The sequence below is a fragment of the Elaeis guineensis genome, chromosome 1 (genome assembly GCF_000442705.2).
Source record: "Elaeis guineensis isolate ETL-2024a chromosome 1, EG11, whole genome shotgun sequence".
NCBI lineage: Eukaryota > Viridiplantae > Streptophyta > Magnoliopsida > Arecales > Arecaceae > Elaeis > Elaeis guineensis.
The window spans coordinates 105,667,884-105,688,431 of record NC_025993.2 but is presented as its reverse complement, the minus strand read 5'-3'; the positions used below and the strand labels follow the sequence as shown (position 1 = coordinate 105,688,431).

The window sequence follows — 20,548 nt, the reverse complement described above, 5'->3', positions numbered from 1 at the left end:
TATCTAGTGATTATGATAACGTGTTAAAATAATAATGATGATAATAAGTGCAGATGAACTGATAAAGATGCGGGGAGGGTAATAAATATACGAGTCAAAACACGGAGTCTTGTAGAGCCCCTCAGCCACTGGATCATTTCAAATTGAATCAGACAATGGAGTTCTTCCACTTCCCCTGCTTCTGATATAGGTGAGTCGGGTGAATTATTATGTGTCATGCCAGTGTCACATTTGTAAGAGAGCTCTTTCATGTGACGGACCGGTGCCTAATTAAGGGATTCCCATGTTTTACTTTTCTTTTCTTGTAGGAGAGGATTCCAATTTTTTCCAAAACAAGACACAATGCAGAGAGCAACAACAAGTTACAAATAGTTAATCCTCGTTCATGATCTCAGGAGACACAACATAGATGGAATTAATCCAAAAACTATTTATGTTACAGCTTTTTATGGATAGAGCTTTCCTAGTTTTTTTCTCTTCTTTGTCAGTTTTGCCTCCTCTTTTTTTTTTTTATTTTTTTTTATTTGAGTGTAAGTGGGAAGAAGCAAGAGCTTTCCCCAAATTTATTAAAACAAAGTTTTAGATTATAAAGGAGGACAGAGTGTGTTCCACAAGGAACACATAGTCATTAGCACAACAAAAGTGGATAAACCATACAATTGACAAAGATAAGTCTAGAGAGCAGACCTGAAGATAAAGGTAGAGATAGAAATAGCATAAATGATATCCGTCTAAATCTATTTTCATATCTGAATCTATCCAAATATAGATAGAAATTTGAGAATCTGACTAATATCCATATTCATATTTATATCTATCAAAAAAAATTAGATATAAATATGGATAGACAAATATCCGATCTATACCTGAGTATCCAATTCTATTTATAACCCTATATAATTTTATACAAAGTATACAATCGTATAAATCTGCTATTAACTTGATTTGTCATCCATTTAGTAATATCTTTAATTTTATAATCATAAAATTTAATTATCCAATTTACATCCATATTTATATCTATATTTTAAAGTCTTTAAATTGTATCCATATCCATTTAAAATAAGTACGGATATGAATTTTTGTATCTCACTAACTAACATCCGTATCTATATTTGCATTCTTTAGATAAAATAAATATAGATATGGATATAATTTGCCCTAAATAGAGAAGATTAGGTAACATAATTCATCCTATTATTGCCTGCAAAAGAAGACAGTCTCTTCTATATATCTTTATGGCACTCTTTGATTTTTGGGGAACAAAGATGAGCCCCAGATTGAAACAGTTGAAGAATTTTCTGAAATGCACCATACATTCAGCCTTTTTTTTTTTCTTTAGGAAGACCTGCTGTTCCTTTCATTTTTGCCTCTCAGAATTCCCTTTTCGCCCACAATTCAACTCCGCATAAACCCCATCAAATAAAGAAAGATAACCATGACGTAAGAAAAGAAAACAAAACATAGCACTATTCTTCTACAGTTCCCTTCACACCGTGAAGCTTCTATCATTATTTTCCTCTGGATGTCTCCAACTATCTCCAACTTTGAGTACATCACCATTCTCTTCAGCATCAAAACTCGCATGCACGCTATATAGAACATAAACCAGTACAGCAAGAACCGAGAAGAAGCCGAACCGTATATACGATCGCCCATCAAGAGAACCCAACAAGAACAAATTCAGGAATATGGAGATGGATGGTATCCAAGGCATCAATGGCACACCCCAGAACTCGGGCTCTCGAGCCTGCGGCACGAGGACTAGGAAGGCCTGGACGAGGGCGATGGCCGCCACGGCGAACCCGACAAGGAGAAGAGCCTTCGTCCTCCCGGGAGGAGCGAATCGCCATGCAAGGGTGAGGGCAAGACATGCAGAGGTGAAGCAGAGGAGAAAGGAGATGGTGGGCCATGGGTTGGTGGATCCCACCACCACGTAACGCCTGTAGATCACCGCATTGGCCACCATGTAGAAGACGAAGAGGGTGCCGATGGAGACAAGGTTGAGGAGGACGTCCAGTTCCGTGATTAGAGCTATCGCAGCTGTGAACACCCCTGGACGAGCCAAGAAGATTGCTATTTAGAAGCAGAACAATCCAAAATTTGTTAAATGCGACCGTTAGTGAAATTTTCACGTATAGCCCCTTCAGTTTTTAAAAATTAATATATAAAGGTCAACTCGAGGAGATTATTGAGGTGTACAACTGATAGAGCATGGAGAACGTGTGGACAGCACTTTCATAACTAGTAATTATTTAGACGTTACCCATAGCTTTCAACTTTTATTTTTTTGGTACACCGTTGCTTTCGACCCTTCCTCAAATGTTTCCAGCTCAATCCGTTGATAACAGTGTCGTTCTTAAATGTTTCCAGAGGTTCTGTATCAAAACTGATTTGTTACTGCATTCCAACCATAATAAATGATTCCAATTAGGACGATTTTATAAAAAATTTCTGGCTTGTGCGTCAAATTCTGTATCTAAAATTCTTTTTTTTTTTTCGTTAATTAAGAACCAGACAAAGTATGTGCTGCCTTTAACTTCTTCTTCGTATTAGAAGAAACATAAAATTTTATGATCATAAATTTCAATTCGATCATCTATTCAAGAACGTAGCTACTAGCAGTATTTATCAAATTAAAAAAAATTAGAATTATATTTCTTTTGAAAAGAACAGAGGACAACCAATCTTGATAGGGGCCATTGCCCAGCCCACATCCTAAATCCTAATCTTAAGTCTACACATTATGAAAGAAAAGGAGTCCTCCACAAACCCTACAACTCCAACCATGGTAAATGCAAGATTCTTATAGGTTTGGAGCTTTGCCTCTTATCCAGTTCATCCAAAAAGAAAGAAAAAAAAAAAAAAATACTTTCACCTTATCTTTTCTGGCTCACTGAAATTTGCAATCTTCCCAACTTTAGCACTAGATTCTGGGGGTGCTTTCTATAAATTTTTTTTATCTTTTCAAAAAAAAAATATATATTTATCAAAATTTAAAGCTTTGAAAAAAAAAAAAAACTCATTTGGTAGATAAAATAGGAGAAAAAAATTATGGCCAATGAAAAAAAATAAAAAAAATTCTTCTTATTTGATTAGAATTTTCAAAGAGAAAAATTAGAAAGTGGTATTTTAATAAACTTCTCATATCTCATTGAAAAGAAAAATCCATATCAAGTATGGATTTTTGATTTTCTCCTGAAAAAGAAATTTATTTTTTTTAAAAAAATATTATTTAAACCATAAATAGAATAGTATAATATATATTTTATTAAAAATATAATAGATATTTTATATAATTTTTTTAAGCAAACAGATATGTAAAACTGTCTAATATAAAGTACAGAAATATATTATTTTTTTATGATCAATTAAAGATATCAAATTTATTTTTTCAAATAACGTATTTTTTTAAAAAATTTTCTTGAATCAAACGAGCCCAAAAAGAAAAAAAAAATAAAAAAACAAAATATTGGTGGGCCCAATGAGTTGAAGAACTCACGATGACCAGAGACAGGCAGTTATTGACCTGACCACGCTCAAATAGACCATCCAAATCTCACGGTGGATAACACGCCACATTAACCCTTGTTGTCACGACTTTCCGATTGTGCGTTATCCATCGTGTACGTGCTTCAAGATTTGTGCAGGTCTACCTAGGCGTGGTCGGTTAGGAAGGGAAGGGAGGCTCGCACCGAGGAAAGCGGAGGCGTTGACGGGCGTGGCGGTGGAAGGGTGGACCCGGGCGAGCCACGCTGGCACAACGTTCGACCGTCCGATCACACACAGGTACCTCGCCTGCCCCAGCATCGACACCAGCAACGACGTCAGGATCCCGAATCCCGCCCCCGCCCCGATCACGTTGGACACCCATCTCCAGCCGTCCGATCCGCTGAACGCCCCCGAGAACGGCGATTCCGTGTCGATCTGCCACCACACATCACGGAATTAGAGTAAGTACACCCGCCATAATACGTGGGGGCCCACAGCATCGGCCAACGGTCCACATCCAATTTGGTATATGAGACGATGCATTAATTAGACGGCGGCGATTATGGACCAGTGGGGGTGGGAAGGTCCTTACGGCGTCGTAGGGGAGGAGCATGGCGAGGGAGGCAGCCATGAGGCAGTAGAGAACGGTGACGAGGACGACCGAGCCCGATACGCCGATGGGGATGTCGCGGGTGGGGTTCTTCACCTCCTCTGCCATGGTGGACACGGCGTCGTAGCCGATGTAGCTGAGGTAGACCATGGCCGCTCCATTGAAGACCCCCGAGGCGCCGTAGGGGAAGAACCCGCCGGCGTTCTTGGCCGGGTTCGCCGGGTGCGTGAAGTTCTTCCAGTCCCCACGCCAGAATCCCATGAGAATTATAAACAGGATGAAGGCTATGTGGATCGATGTCAGCACCAAGTTTAGAACCGAGCTTTCCTTCGTACTGTGAGACGGGAAACAAATAAAACACTGGATTAGGAGGAGTTATGAGGACTCTTTGGACATAGAAAACAAGAAAAACGAAAGATTGATGCTGAACTCCAGATATTCGAAAGCCAAAGGAAAGAAAATTGCACTTTTATATAAAAAGAAGTCATCTTGGAACAGAAAAGATTCGAAGGAAGGTAAGGAAACGTAGGAAGGAATTAATTTTTACTTGCTCTGTTTTAACCGGAGTGGAATAAAACAATCACTGAAATAGCAAACATCATCATTTCTGTCAGTGTAGTAAAAATTCCAAACTTGGTGAGAAGCTCAGAAAAAGAAGCCATCTTTGAACCAAGGAGATCAGGGGAAGGTGAAGACGAAAAGCAGCCATCTTTCGGGTTCCTCATTTAGTTACTTGATCCCAGAGAAAAGGTGAAGAAATTTTCGATAGGAGTTTAAAGGATTGATTTGAAGGCAGAAGAAACAAAGAAAGTGATGATTGAAGCGTGGAAAGGTGATATAAGAAAGCCCCAAGAAAGCGAGCTATCTTTCTGACAAGTGACCACTAGAAGAGAGTTCCACTTCGAAGTTACGATTGAGACAAGTAACAAGTCAAAGATTGGATTTTTCTTCTCTTTTGCTCTCTTTTTGTTAAAAAGCGACCGTGATTACCTGTAACAAATGCACACAGAGACGATCAGAACTATGGTCACCGCAAGGAGATCGATCTGGTTGAAGCCCTTGGGGAGGCCGGAGACTGTGATCCGCCAACGCGCCGCCGCGTCCACACCGATTGCCGTCCCTAGATATGTTGTGAAGCTCCGCGCCACTGCCGCGTTCGAGAACACGTATTCCATTATTAGATTTGCTCCTGTCAAAAAGGCCGCAAATTCCCCTGAAAACAAAAAAACAAAGAAAAATAAACAAATCAGAAGATTGCAACTAATCCATTCTAGCTGGAGGACCCCATTCCATCATTTCAAAAAGAGAAACGAGAGGGAAAAACTGAGACGCCGAAAACATATATAATTGAAAAAATTCTAGTAAAAAGAGCAAAACCAGATATATTAAATACCAATTTTAGAAACAGGTCCAATGGTTCAGATTATTATGAACAACTCAGATATTTTGCAACGAAAGCTTTTAAAAACATCCAATATATAGCAAATTATACTGACAAAGAGGCGAATGATATAGAAAAGAAAGCAGAGCACAACTAGTTACGGGATCACTTATGTAGACAACAAAGATAGCTTGTTGAAACGTTAAAGAACCAGGTTGATCCCATATTTCAGCAATGACTGCTGTTGTTTTTGCGGAGAAAAAGGAAGATAAAATACCGAAAAACCAGTTTAAAATCCATTTTTTCCGTTTAGAGTGAACTTAAAATCCCTTTTCGAAAACAAAAACCATTATTCAACTGGAAAAGAGATCTTTTTATAGATAGAGAGAGAGAGAGTACGGACCGAAGGTGACCCTGAGGTAGCTGAAGGCGCCGCCGGCGATAGGCATGTCGACGGCGAACTCGGTGTAGCAGAACGCTGACAGGAGGGCACAGAGCCCAGCAATGGCATAGGACACCACGACGGCGGGGCCGGCTTTGAGGCGAGTGGCCCGGCCGGTGGCCACGAAAACCCCGGCGCCGACCATTCCCCCGAGTCCAAGCCCCACGAGGTCCGGCCACCGCAGCTCCCGCGCCATGCCCGGCCCTGACCGCGCCCGCACCCGACTCATCTCCTCGTACGTCGTCGTCACCGACCCCGCACGCCGCCTCAGCCGCCTGGGTGTCTCCGCCAGCGCCCGCCCGTACGCCCTCGGACTCGCAAACGACGACGCTGTTGGGGCGGCACCGGAGGTGGAGCCCGCTAATTTCTCCATCTCTCTCTCTCTCTCGAAGAGAAGCGGGTATTGTCTGTGGTGCGAGAGAGAGCGAGGGGGCGTGGGTGTTATAAAGGGTGAGGAGAGTGGGGTGGAGATAACAGCGAGAGAAGATGAGAGGAAGGAAGGAAGGAAGAAGGGGGCAGTGAAACGGGCCGGTAAAAGCTGGGAGGGAGTAAGAGAAGATAGAGATTAATTATTTGGTAAGTGGAGGACTAAAAGCTTGACAGGGAGAAGGGCAGATAGAGGTTAATTATTTAGTAAGTGGAGGGATGACCATAGAAGCTAGTGGTCAAGTATTTGATGGATAACAGATGGTGGAGATTAATTATTTGATAAGTAGAGGACTGAATTGCAAAAACAACAAAAGCTGACATCAAATGACACTTTTTTGGCACCCACAATGCAACCACTAAACTTGTACATGGGATTGGACATCGTTGATTGTGTGGCTGAGGAATTTGGTGTTGTTTGGGAGGAGATGAGGAGAATTCGAAGTGGAGAAATATAATGGACAAAAACTGCACATGGATGTAGTTTAAGGTTAAAAATGTCTTCTAAATTATAACAACGGTACAGTGGTTGTTAGATAGTGAACTGGGTTTATGTACGGAAAGGTGATAATTGTACTTGGCTTTGGTTGATTCCACTGTTATTGGCTTTCTTTCAAGTGTTTTTCTTCTTAATTATTGTAGCTGAGAATGGCTATGTGCTGGTTGTGACTATACATTTTGTTATGAATAAATTACAAGAATTGTCCATTAATGATTCTTGATACAAATGAAATTTAATTGTACATTTAATAATCTGGTTTCAATCCAAAAAAAAAAACTCAAGGAAAAGAAATAATGCATTTTTAGTTGTTTGTGATAATATAGTACAAATATATGAGACTTAATTCAGTGGATAGAGTTGCTGTTTGAATCAAAATTGGTACAGCCAATGGGTTTGGAACAACTTTTTCTTATCTCATATTTGAGTTGATACGGTTCACCACCTCCATATATAAATACATATGTATATACATACATGTATCTATGTTATTATTAGTCAGGTCTCAACATGATGATATTGGAAAATATAATTGCAAATCTACTTATGTGTAAAATAAATATCTCATATTTGGCTATATTCAGTCAATATCAAAAAAACTTCAATAAACTCCTGCTTAATAGGCTTCTTTTGGCTCTTTTCCTTAACAAACATGAGAGGAAATAAATACTTCATATCATAGCAGAGTAATTATATTGTTGTGCCTAGTTGTATGGACATATATACATGTATGCGTGTGTGAAAAATCGATCAATTATGAGTCCAATCTTAACACGATAATATTAAAAAAATATTACCTAAAATCTACTTATATGTAAAATAAAATGAGCCCTTTCCATATTTAGCGAACATCAAATGTTCTTTGTATCTCTTTTTCTTGGCAACCATAAGATGGAATAAGCACTTTACATCACAATAGAGTAATTTTACCATCACCCCAATATATATATATATATATATATATATATATAGCTCATCAATCATAATGAAGTAATTTTACTATTGAGTGAAAACATACTCTCAAAAATTTTATGAAAAAATTATTTGCTCATTCGAGAATCAAATGCATGATAGTATTAGGTGCTATGATACCACCATACCGCATGTGCTTGGCTTTCTTCATAAATATATAAGCCGTAAATTATTCTATAAATTGACTATGATTCCCTTTCTTTAAATGTGTTGCATCACATGAAAGAGCATAATAATGAAATTATACTTTGTTGCTTTAAAAATAATAAATCCATTCATGGCAATATCACCACTAAAAGAATTTACTCTAAAGTCTACTAACCAAATTTACTGCATAATCAAAACCATCAGCTATGTCCATCACTTTCCTCCGAGAAAAGGCTTTTTTTTTTTTTTTTTTTGAAACTTTTCTCCAAGTAGAGTAAAACCATATGTACTGCAGACTTGCAGTTGGCCAAGACTAGCGATCGTCACACTTTTAAATCAGTTAAGTACATCATCTTACCCAAAAAAGATCAGTCGAGTACATCCTCTTTTTAGGGCTCAGGTGCCGTCAACAAGAAAGTTACCCAAAAAAAAAAAAAAAAAAAAAAAAAGGAGAAAGTGACTTTAACTTACCCTGACCTTTAAATGAACGGCAAGGCACCATCCGCGTGCTAGTCCCCTCCAAGTCACGTGCACGTCACTAGATCTCCCAGCCGTCGCCTCTGTCCGCCGGTACCGTCGCTCGACGTGGCGCCACGGAGCGCGTGAGGACTCCACGATACGCGTGTCGCAATTCCTGTGGAAGAGGCGTGGATACGTACGGAGGGCGAGAGGAACAGCAGAAAGCCCGAGAGGGCGTGCCGCGTGGCCTTCGGAAGAACGCGCCCACAGCCCACAGGTGGGCGGCATGGCTTCGAATCTGGAGGCAAAATAATTGATAGAAAATTCCCGCTGCCACAGTAACGGAAGCGCTTGACGGTGTTAAAATTCCCTCTTTTTCTTATTCCCCAATTGCCCCTAAACCTTATCTAAAATGCCCAGAACACTGCCTGTATTCCTTCCGACTCCCATAAATACTGTTTGATTGAAAGAAATTTTATTTTCATTTCAATTTTAACAAAAAATAAAAATCGATGCTATTCCCTCACAACTATAATTGAAGGATATTTAAAACATTTCTATATTCCGTTCACAATTTGTATCCTATCAATTTTATTTTTCTCTGTCTACTTTATTGAGTATCAGTAAGATATATCTCCTAATGTTTGACTTTTTATTGGCCGTGATTTCTTGTTGCGATAGTTGTACAATATTTCTCTTGTCCACTTTACCTCCCCTTGATCCTAATAGAATAATGTAAGGGTAAAATAAATTTTGGTTAGTTTTCTTAGAAAATCTAAATGAACATTTTTTTCTTACTCTCAATGTTTCAACATGATCCAATCCCTCAAAATTTAATCCATAGTCTTTCTTAGCATTTAAATCTCATTCGATTCCGATCATGAACCAAACATGTCAGGAGATAGGATCATTTTGATTTCCATTCTATTATATTTCAATTTCAATTTCAATAGTAAATCAAACATGCCCTTAGCCTACTAAAAAAGTTTTGAAGGATGTTTCTGCCACATCCAGGAGCCTACCAACCGTTATTGGAGGTGGGCCAGAGCCATCCAATAGCCATACCTTATCCATTGCATGCGAGAAGTCTTCAATTCTAAACCATACTCCTTGGACCTTTCTTGGAGCGGACATTGTCATAGTAGGATTTGCAGTGGGGCCACAAAAGAGATGGAGGGACGGCAAGTTCATGTCTCTGATGGGCTCCTTCCCTTCAATACTGTGGGCAGCAATTTAGCCAGGCCATCTTAGCAGTTTGCTTCCCAGCCTACATTTCATTCCTCCAAACATTACAAATGTAGCCCTCCTGCTTTTATCTCATACTCAATGATCCATCCTTGGGAAATTTTGGATGTGTCATGCATGATTCCTCGTGCCATACCGTCATCCCCACTCCAGCTTGCTAGTATGATGCTTTTTGATGAGGATGTGCATCTAGGAATTTTTATGCATGTGCTTGATATGCCATGTGTATTGCCCTTATGAAACAATATTCACATTTCTTTGGTAGGGGACCGAGTTGTTTAGATTCCATGGAAATGATGCTTGCATGGTCATGAAGATACGCATTTTTGGGACACTTTGTACAATGAAGCAAACTCTTTCATATAAGCTTTTATTTGGAATTGATCCTTGTTACACCAAAGAAGACTAAGGTTTTACCAAAAAAAAAAAGAAGGCTAGGGATAGAGAATATTGCACAACTGAGTACACAATATGCACATGCAAATGATCTTACAAGGGAAAAGGTTGTGCTATTAATGCATGAGGAGGCATCATAAACTTTGCATTTAATTTGTTGTGCTATTGTGATATGAGTGGAAAGGATGGTCAAAGATGGGAAGTTTTATGTGGAGGAAAGGAAAGAATTTTTTTCCAAGTCATGTGATTAGATCTCGTTTAGTGAAAAGATAGCCATGATCATGAACACGGGGAAAATGGTTAGTGAATTGTTGCAATTTTAATCCTCAAAGAAGGTAAAATGACCATTAGATAACTAGGATTATGCTTCTTATTTGGGTGGGATCCATCCCTTTTTTATGTTCAATAGAAGAGTATGGTTATAGTGACTCTGCGATTTGAGACTGGATTTCATACCAAAAAGAGTAATGGCACAAAGTGCTGGACAAAGAACATGTTTAAGTCAAGATTTATAAAGCAAATTCCTTCTTAGTTCTTACACTAGACTAGAATAATTACAAAAAAAATATCAAGAATCAGCTACACTTGTAGATGTTTCCATACTAGGGATCCACTAATAGATCACCATGAAGGTGCTATTGTGTTGATTAATTTGTCACACTATTCCAAGCAGATCAATGGCTGGCTCAAGGTTCTAGAATTGCTCTGCGGTAGATCTTAATAAAACTCCATAGAATCTTCAACATCTTTTTATTTCCCCCACACCCCCCCTCCCCACTTCTTTTTTTTTGCATGAGGTCATCAATATGTTCATGGTCATAGAATCCAGTTGTCTTGTCCTTAGATATTTGGTCATGCCAAGGAAACTTCACTCCATGTAAGAAGAGTGAGCAGGGTATAAAACCTAAACGAGGCTAAAGCTGGTGTTTTTTTTAGTCCAGACAAACAGATTCCCACGCAATCCGGTCAATCTTATTCCATCACCTATCATACTCTTTTTGAGGGATTTCTTGGCATCGATACTTCATATATACCAAACGCTGCCAACTCATTTGAGTGCACAAAGGAATCACACCGAGGCAGTCTAATGTCTCAAGCGTCAAGTTCTAATATTTATCTGCTGCTAGTGGTCTACACTTTAAATCTTCCCTTCATACATGCTTCCAAAAGTTTGGATTATCCAAGCAAACAAATATGAATAGCTTAGGGGCTGCATTTCCTGGAAAGATCGTCAGCTTTTGTATGTTCCTATGGATGATGTTGGCATCCTTTTTTTATGTTTGCAAAGTTTATTGGCTTGTTCGATTTGGTGAGTTGAAGGAAGTTGCACTGAGGGAGGGTTGTTTAAAGTGCATTGACTTGGTCGGCTAAAAAAACAAAAAATTATTAGTTAAAATCGTTCGACATACCTTGAATCAGCCAATAAAAAAAAGTGTACTCCAAAAAAAAGTGCATTTTTACGCCTGATCCAACTATTGTAACTTTTTATGTAATCTAATACTTGCACTCTTTTAGTACTAGAGAATATTTTGATATTAAAAAAATACTACGAGGGTCCCCAAGTCGCAATACTACGAGGGTCCCCAAGTCGCACTCTACAAGTGCTTTGGAGCCTCCAAAGAACCATACTGATTTATTTCTCTTGAACATTCTAAGGCATATTAAATCATTGTACTTCATCAAATTATAGTTTAGTTTTTTTCATTGCAGAGCAAGATGGATGTCCTATTTTCCCAGCTGAGTCTGAGTAGACATATACAAAGTTCCACATCAAAACAATATAAAATGAAGCCCATGGCTTGGGCCTTGGACAGCCTTATCTAGTATGAGCCGAAAACCGGAGGTTGCCCCCTGGTTCCACCTTTGGAGATGAGATCACATTAAAAAAAAGGTAGCATTATTGTAAGTCTGATGATGATTTTTATGGACGAATTGGTGAGAACATTGACAGCTAGGAGATCTGGTCGGTCCCATCCACCTCTCCAAGTTGGCATGCATCATTGGTCGTTGGTCTCCCATACCTTCTGTTTTCCCCTTTAATTGTAACTCCTATATATTTCTCCTTCTACCCTTCTCCCTTCTTCACTCCCAGAAAAACCATCAAAAGTGGGTCACCGCAAGATGAGCTAAAAAGGAGATGGACAAACCATAAACGCTTGTGTACGATTCTTAAAAAATTAGTTGCTCCCATAATTTTGAATATAGACTTATCCTAATTTATAAATTTATAATTTTATTAATTGCACTGATCTAATCCATAATTCTAATATAATTTTTAATCCAATCATCCAAACAAACTAAATAATATTTAGTGTTCCAACAAGTATCTATTTCAAACACGACAATATGAATGAGATGGATCGAAACAACAGCATATGGGATACTGGAGGCTCATGTCATGTCGATACAGCACTAGAAACCAAGGCTAATGTATTGGAGCCCCTGCCATCTCAGATATGATCGATGAGATGAAAGGTGGTGGGAGGTAGGTGCAGCTTCTCAACATCATATGTTCGATGGGATTCATGAAAGACAGCCACCATTTCAGCCATCGGGAGCCCGGCACGACCACAGATGCTCCTCAAGATCGTAGCCACTAGGGCCTGCCGGGCGTGCCTGATATGTGGAATAAACTCCTCAATGCTCATCTATAATTTAGATTACATCTAAATTATAGATGTAATCTATACATCTATAATTTAATTATCAATCCAAAGTCCAGCAGACCAATCTAGCTATCTTAAGTATATTGAAAAAAAGTGAACAGGATCGATCGTCTAAGGATGCAAATGGGCTTGTCTTTGGTCAAAAGTTTTACTGTTTGGCCCAGGTAATCAACCCAGTCCTATGCAGAATGTTGTGTATCCTGAGCTAGTAGCATCCTAGGATGGAGGAAACAGAGTGCAAAGATAATGCATCTGTTTTCGGTTGGAAAGAGGGGTTTGATAGACCTTGTTGAGCAGGTCTCTGTCTCTACAAACAAAATTTGATAAAAAAAAAAACTGTTGACAGATTGATATTCATACACTACATGAAACTATTATGAGTAAATACCTAAGTTCAAGTATCATACTTGAAAGAGATTAACCAGTTTTGGCAAATGCTTGAGAGTTTGATTACGGACTAATCATCCCATGCTGATGGCCCACCCATTCCAATTTCTGAGATCGGGGCCAGGAACTGAAGTGCTGAATGGCCCCTATGTACACCCTTAACCTTTTTCTTCTTCTTAGCATGGTTGACAACCAATCCTCCAAGCAACTTGGTATCTGAAACTACTTCATTGTCCTTCTTATTGTCCAACTCTTGACTAGTCTTATCTGATAGAACAAGGTTCAATAATGGTGTTTCTGCATCATCAATTCCCTCAAATTTGCTCTGTTCTTTGTTCACAGGCTCTCTCTTTGATTCCTTTGCATTTTTTAAATCAGTAGCATCACCAGGAGAATTGCCATTCTCTGATTGAACTGCATTATTTTTCTTGGTTTTCACACTTGGTTTCGATTTTTTCCCCTTTATTTCCTTTTTAGTTTCAACCATAGTGGAAACTTGAAAGACACTATCTTCCTGACTAGAGCTTTTTGGAATGTCCTCTGCAGAGACCTTAACATCTAATTTGGGCCTTTTCCTCTTTACTTCATCCTTTGCTTCAATTTCAGGGGCATTATGGAGAGGAAGATTATCCTTACTGCAAGCCAAGCCATCTTCTCCAGAGATCTTCTCACTCCTGCCACTCTTTTCTATGGGCTTAGCATTGAATATCCTCAAATTTGGTAACAACTTTTTGACCTGACATAAGAGTTTAGGAAAGGTGAGAGCCCTTATCTTCTTGATAGGTAAGTCACAGACATGCCAAGAAGGTAAAAAGATCGGATAAAAAAATTACCTTCTTAGCTAACTTATCTTTCTCAACAATAGGATTTCCTTGTAAGTTGAGGTTTTTTAAGTTGTGTAATGCAGAAAGAACCTATCATTTAGTTGAAGTGTTGAACCATTAGCAACCTTTCAAATTGAAGTAACAAAGTTGAGCATCATGACATACAAAGTTGACAATCATCAAATCACTGACCTTTAAGTCTGACCAATTCTCAATCAGATTGTTCCCCAGATCAAAATTTTGGACTTTGATGTTCTGTGCCAGTTCAGCTGGGAGAGTCTGGGAAATTAAACAAGACACAATTACAGGGAGCAGAGACTAGCTAGGACTTGTTAAAAACAACGACTGTAACAACAATAACATGCATATTATGGAATAGATACGTGAAAGGAAACTAAAGAAGAAAATTAGGTATCAATTTAAAACATACCATGATCTTGTTGTGAGCAAATCTGATTTCCTTCAAATCCACACACGACATCAGAGAAGATCCAATATTTTCGATTTGACAATGGGAGAGGGACAGCTGAAATAAGGAACAAGTCAGAAAAGCTCAACCATTTTTTTATATAAATAAGGCACCATAGTTGCCAAAACAAAAGAAATAAATAAAACAAAATCAATATTTAAATGCTTACTTTTGTGATAGATTTCAGTTTCAGCAACGAGTCACCAATATTATGAATTGGATTTCGTGAAAGAACTGAAGACAAAAGACTCAGGAGGGTTCAAGGTTAATATCATCATTTTTTTCTTGAGAAATATTTCTTCTCAATGCTCATTATACTGAGTTGTGCATTAAGTGCATGCACTAGAATAGCCAAAAGATAAAGAGAGGATATAAAAGCACTAGAATAGCCAAAAGACAAAAGAGAGGATATAAAAAGCATAATGAGAATAACAAATGATTCATAATGCAATTACATCCAAATCAATCTAAGAAAAATCAAAAGATCACGATCAGACAAACAGATTTTATGCCAGTTTCCACATGTTTCCAAATATATTCTGTTGCTGTTGTTTTTAAAATTATTTAAATTTAACAATGTATTAGCTTGTGCTCCTATTCTCTACAGAAGTGAAGAATTGGCCCATAAAGTTGCTCTTTAAATTAATGGCAAATGGAACAAAGAACTTTCATCACCATTGTGATCATCCTAATCCTCAACAGGAAAGGAATGATATGAAAACCATAGAAGATAGGCAACATTTACTACTCTAGAGCTAAAGAAACAAAAGTAGATAGCATACAGCAGACTAACAAAACGACATATGACTTAGGAAGTTGACACATAGTATAATCTTTCCTTTCCTTTCTCCAGATGAAAGATTTTTCAACCCCGATTTGTCAATGGAACATATGAAAGATACAAGAAAAAAGATCATCTAAGTCCCCAAAAGATTACCAGAATTCCAGATAGAAGAGCTTATTTAGGTGCAAAATGTGAAAAATTTTATGAGAAATATCAAGCAAAACATAAATAATATTTCTTCTATAGAACACTTGAGTTTGTGTGCAATACCAACTTACCAAGTGTGTTCAAGTACTGAAGCTGATCAAGCTTGCAGATCGAAGATATGTTGTTATCTGCAGCATAGAAGACGGAGGAAATATATTACACAGAGCTAAACGCCAGATTGATCCAGGTATCTGCCAATGTTTTACAAATTCTGATAAAAAAAATACCATTCAGAATTAAAGCTCGTAAGCTTGTGACAGATCTAATTTCATTCATTGTTCGGAGCTTATTCTTTCCAGCATTTAACACCTGCATCACAAGAATAAAAGAACAAATAAATTTTATGCGGACTAAAATCCCAATAAGGACCCATGATATATGGTTGCTTTGCTTGTATAACAAAACTAGCATTGCCATCATCAAACAAAAACTGAGAGCACAATAATGGCAGAAAGTGATAGCAGTGATAAAGCTCCTCCACCATTTAATGTTTGGCCTCTTTTGCTTTAGAACCATGTGATCCTATGAGGGTCTGTTTCCAATTTGAACAAGCTTGATGCTCATCTCAAAGAGTATAAGCACTGCAACTGACTAAGCTGAATCCTTGATACCCTTCAAAGTTGTACTGTCAGATTACCAGCAGGACAACTGAATATAGCCACCTTAAACATGATCCAAATAACCCCTAACCATACAACAGTTGAATCAAATGCCAATTATACACTTCAAACTAACCACAAGGTAAAGCATGTTGCAATGCAGAGCTCGTGCCTCATGATATAAACCCAAAAGAAATATTACCAACAAGAATATCATAATAGAAGAGAATGGATATTTATTGCATAACAGAGTGGTTATTGAAACTCACTGTCAGCTTAGTGAGACCTTCAACCCCTTTTAAGCTTTCAAGCTTGTTTTCCACGACAGAAAGCCACTTTAAATTGATGCATGAAGACAGATCCTGCATCGAGCATCGAGAGTTTGAAACCCTCCCACCTAATTAACCCATTATCTCTAACATATTAAAAAAAAAAAGAAAAAGAAAAATAACAGATTGGCATGTAAAATAAATTCCAACTAAAAAGTAAAACAAACACATGCTAACTACTATTGTAGCAGTAAATCATGAACTAGAATTACACTTTATCAACAATGGATGATGATGAAACTGAAGTAAATTGTCCCACTCATTTGGAATCAAAGCCAGATAACTATCAGCAGAAAAAACCAACGAAACTACCTCGAGAGTTGAAAGACAATTGCAGTTGAGGTCGAGCCTCTCCAAGTTCTGGAATTTACTCAAACACGAGACCTACAGAGGCAAAAATACTTTCAAAATATCCCAATTTCCGAGTTTCTTAACATCACTTCAAGAAGGTCTTCCAGTGACAAAGTTATTTTTTTTTTTTTTAAAAAAAGAGAAATGGTGGGGGCTTCGATGGCTCACATTGGAGAGTGCTCGATGGGAGAGCTGAAGCGAAGTGGTCGAGACCACTTCGCTGTTCTTGTTCTCGCGAGAGATTTGCTCCAAGGTGAGGCGAGACATGGCGGCATCCGAGATACCAGAGAAGGGGCGGATACCAGAGAAGGGGCCACTGCGGTGGAGTGGAGCAGAATAAGATAACGGAACCCTAGCCTCAACCCTAACCTAAACGGTTTGGCTGGAGACGAGATCCTTCTAAAACCATGGGTCCCTCCACAAATTTGTGTCAGCCCCGCTGCCTTGAAATCGCAAGATTTTAGTAATATTAAATTCTCATTGGGGTTGAGCGCAAAAATACATCATTATGGCTTAACATTACCCATAGAATATGAAGTATTATGTGATACTTTTAATTCACCATAAGGATGTTCCATTGATGCCCTAAGAAAAAAAAATCTCTGAACTTATTATTATCATTTATCTATCTAATTAACATGACTTGTTCCATAATAATAGTGAAATCTTATTAAAAAATTATACATATAATATAGTATATAGCTGTTCCATCCATCACTTCAATGATAGTGATTTTATATGGTATAAAGTGTTGACAAGAGTATTAATGGAAAAGTTGCACATTATTCTTGTAACTTTTTATTTGAGATTTTTATACTATATTAATTCTTTTAGTTTAGATTATCCTATAAAGTATTGCGAGATTGTTACACTAAAAGAGAAAATTATGATCCAATTTTGAGCTCCAATTAACTTTTTAGTATTGTATAAATGCAAATTTTTCTTATTTTTGCAACCCTCATGCATGTGCGAATTCAACTACACTGGCCCTTGAAGTGTGATCATGTCAATAAAATTGGCTTTAGTAAAACAATATATATATATATATATATTAGATATTTGAAAAAGAAAAAAATGAAAGAGAAAATCCATCTTTATTGGCCTTGATCATTACCTTAGCTAATGAACACTACACTATATCCTCTCAAATCATACCTCTCTCAATAGCTTGGAGAATAGGCTCTTCTAATTGAAAATTTTAGGATTAATTACACAAAAAATTTAGATTTATTTGAGAGTTTTTAATTTCATCTCAAATTTTAATTTAATGCAATCACATAATCCAAATTTTAAATTTATTCAATTCAAATCATGGTCATGGATTTTATATGGATGTCATGATGGAGTTGTCACATAATGTTATCTTTTGCATCATCCTCTTATACTACATAAGTAGGTCATATGATATTATGTAATAATTTTGTCATAGTAACTAGATAAAATTCATAACTAGATTCAAATTAAACAAAAAAAAAATTATAGGAACATCCTTTATACTTTAGTTCAATTTTATTTACACCAATATATCATAAAAAGTATCAAATTGACCATTCTAATTGTCGATATGTTCTTATATAGTTCAGCCATTTATTTTACCAACAAATGGTGCTAGCTTTCTCTCTCAATGGATAAAAATGCCTCTCACTCCTATGTAGGCTTGGAGGAGGAAGAGGATGAGAAGGAATGTGAGGATGGGAGAAGAGCCATCGGTAAGGAATAAGTTGAAGGACGAGAAGGAAGACAAGAAGAAGAGGGTGGGGAGGAAGAAGAGGGAGAAGAATAGATTACCGATGAAAAAGGATAGAGGTGGAAGGTGTCGGTGTGGAGGGGGATAACTTATGGGCATCTTAGAGGAGGAGGAGGAGAAGAAATGGATGAAGAGAAAGAGAAGGATATGGAAGAAGCTATCATGAAGAAGAAAAAATGGGTAGGGAGGAAAGAGAAGAAGATGGGTTGTTGTGAAAGGGGCAGATGTAGAGGGGGCCATCATAGAGGGGTAGGACTTGAGTGAATTTGGAGGAGGAAGGATGAGGAGAAGAAATGATGAGGAGGAAGGGGAGAAGGGGAAAGGGGCCACTAGCAAGGAATAATTTGGAAGAGGAGGAGGAAAGGAGGAAAACAAGATGGAGTGGAAGAAGAGCGGGAAGGCAAGAAGGGACGGAGGTGGAGGGGGATAGTTTATGGATAACTTGGAGGAGAAGGAGGATGAGGAAGAGAAGTAAATGAGAAAGAAGGAGAGGAGATAGAGGAATTGGTGGAGATGGAGCGAGTCGTCATGGAGGAGGAGAAATGAATGAGGAGGAAAAGGAAGAAAAAGAGGAAGAGGAGGATGGAGGAGGGAGAAAAAGAGATACCGATGATAGAGGAAGAGCTTAATCGAAAAGAAGAGAAAAGAGAGGAGATGGAGTTAAAAGTATTTTTATTATTTTATAAAATTCTATTAATGGAGATAGATGGCTAGACTATATTGAAATATATTGATAACTAAAAGGATCGATTTGACACTTTTAAAGTACGGAGAGTTTAAGTAAAATCGAGCTAAAATTGAGAAGATGTTCCTATAATTTTCTCTTAAATAAATTTAGAAGTTGAGTGTCTCAATTGCACTAAATTAAAATTTAAAAATAAAAATTTATAAATAATTCAAGTTTTTTGCATAATTAATCCTGAAGTCTACCTTAAACCCTTCTCTCAACTCACTAGCTCAAAATAAGCCATTAATGTTTGAACTTAGTTATTGGTTTATATGACCAACATATAGGTTGTTCCACCATATTATTTTATTAATATAAATATTTAGCCTATTTCTCGCATTCTTTTAGAAAAAAAAGGTCTTTTAGATGATTACGGTTCTCTAGAGTGAACAAAGTTTATTTAATGATTAAGATTTCTATAAGAATAAAAATGGGATTAGAGTAGCTGGATCTATTTTTTTTCTTCGAAATGACAAAGAGTTTAATTGATAACGTTATATTGGGGATATTACATAATATTTGCATCTAAGTGAGATGAGCCATTGTGATTTATAAGAGACTACTAAAATGACCATTATAGTGCAAAGCAAATAGTGAGAGTGATGATACAATTATAATCTTAATCATATAGTTGGAGAAGAGTATCTTTTACCCTTTCATAAACAACCTTATCTCAACCACTCATAAAATAATAAGAATCGAACTACATGCTTTATGATAATTAATGATCTAAAATAGAAAGGTCACTATCCAAATTTAAGATCCAAACCACCGAATATGATTTATACTATCTTAAATGCTTGAAGACCAAAATTTACATATTTTAAATAGACGCTGATCTAATTATCAAGTAGTTGTTAAAGTGGATAGTTTTAATAATATGATATTATATTTTACCATGATCTAATTATCAAGATATAGTAAAGTTAAATCCATTTGTATTTTAAGATATGTAGACATGATCTATAAATTGAATTTTCAATTCACATATCTGATTAGTATTTTACTATACTACCATAATTGATAATGATTATTTTTGTAGTAATTGAATGGTAGGTTAGGAACTATTAAAATATACGAATTCAATTTTTTAGCTTTTTTTTTGGTATAAACTACGTTCATAATTCTTCAATTTGGATGGTCCATGAAAAATTTAAAAAATGTAAACTCCTTGTATAAACCAACTTAAACAAAAAATTTTCACATTTTGCTGTCTTGGTATTGTGGACAGAAAATATCAAAATTTAATAATAGCATTATTTAGCGAGAGTTTTTTTTTTTGGTAAAGATATTTAACAAGAGTTAATGCGTACAAATACCGGCGCTAGGTTTGAATTAATATGGTGCAAATAATTTGCCAAAAAATTAATTTAAATTCAATAATAGAAT

The 20,548-nt window shown here is 37.1% G+C and overlaps 2 protein-coding genes across 3 annotated transcripts; both read right to left on the bottom strand.

Annotated features, from left to right (window-relative positions):
- Positions 1-1,228: 1,228 nt before the first annotated feature.
- LOC105038280 (cationic amino acid transporter 6, chloroplastic) lies at positions 1,229-7,025 on the bottom strand. Its single transcript, XM_010914034.4, has 5 exons — positions 5,887-7,025; positions 5,093-5,315; positions 4,085-4,436; positions 3,696-3,927; positions 1,229-2,055 (listed from the first exon to the last, which is right to left on the bottom strand). Exons 1-5 carry the CDS (start codon positions 6,296-6,298, stop codon positions 1,490-1,492), a joined length of 1,785 nt encoding a protein of 594 aa, XP_010912336.1. The 5' UTR covers positions 6,299-7,025; the 3' UTR covers positions 1,229-1,489.
- A 5,946-nt stretch (positions 7,026-12,971) lies between these two features.
- LOC105038279 (uncharacterized) lies at positions 12,972-17,056 on the bottom strand. 2 transcript variants are annotated; one of them, XM_073258420.1, is made up of 10 exons: positions 16,854-17,056; positions 16,547-16,718; positions 16,275-16,402; positions 15,634-15,715; positions 15,478-15,534; positions 14,585-14,649; positions 14,377-14,472; positions 14,139-14,225; positions 13,956-14,036; positions 12,972-13,858 (listed from the first exon to the last, which is right to left on the bottom strand). In XM_073258420.1, the coding sequence occupies exons 1-10, from the start codon at positions 16,950-16,952 to the stop codon at positions 13,193-13,195; spliced, it is 1,533 nt and encodes a 510-aa protein (XP_073114521.1). In that variant the 5' UTR covers positions 16,953-17,056; the 3' UTR covers positions 12,972-13,192. The 2 variants fall into 2 exon arrangements, with proteins under 2 accessions (XP_073114521.1, XP_010912334.1); XM_010914032.3 differs by having other exon boundaries at positions 16,275-16,367; positions 16,647-16,718.
- Between the last annotated feature and the right edge of the window lie 3,492 nt (positions 17,057-20,548).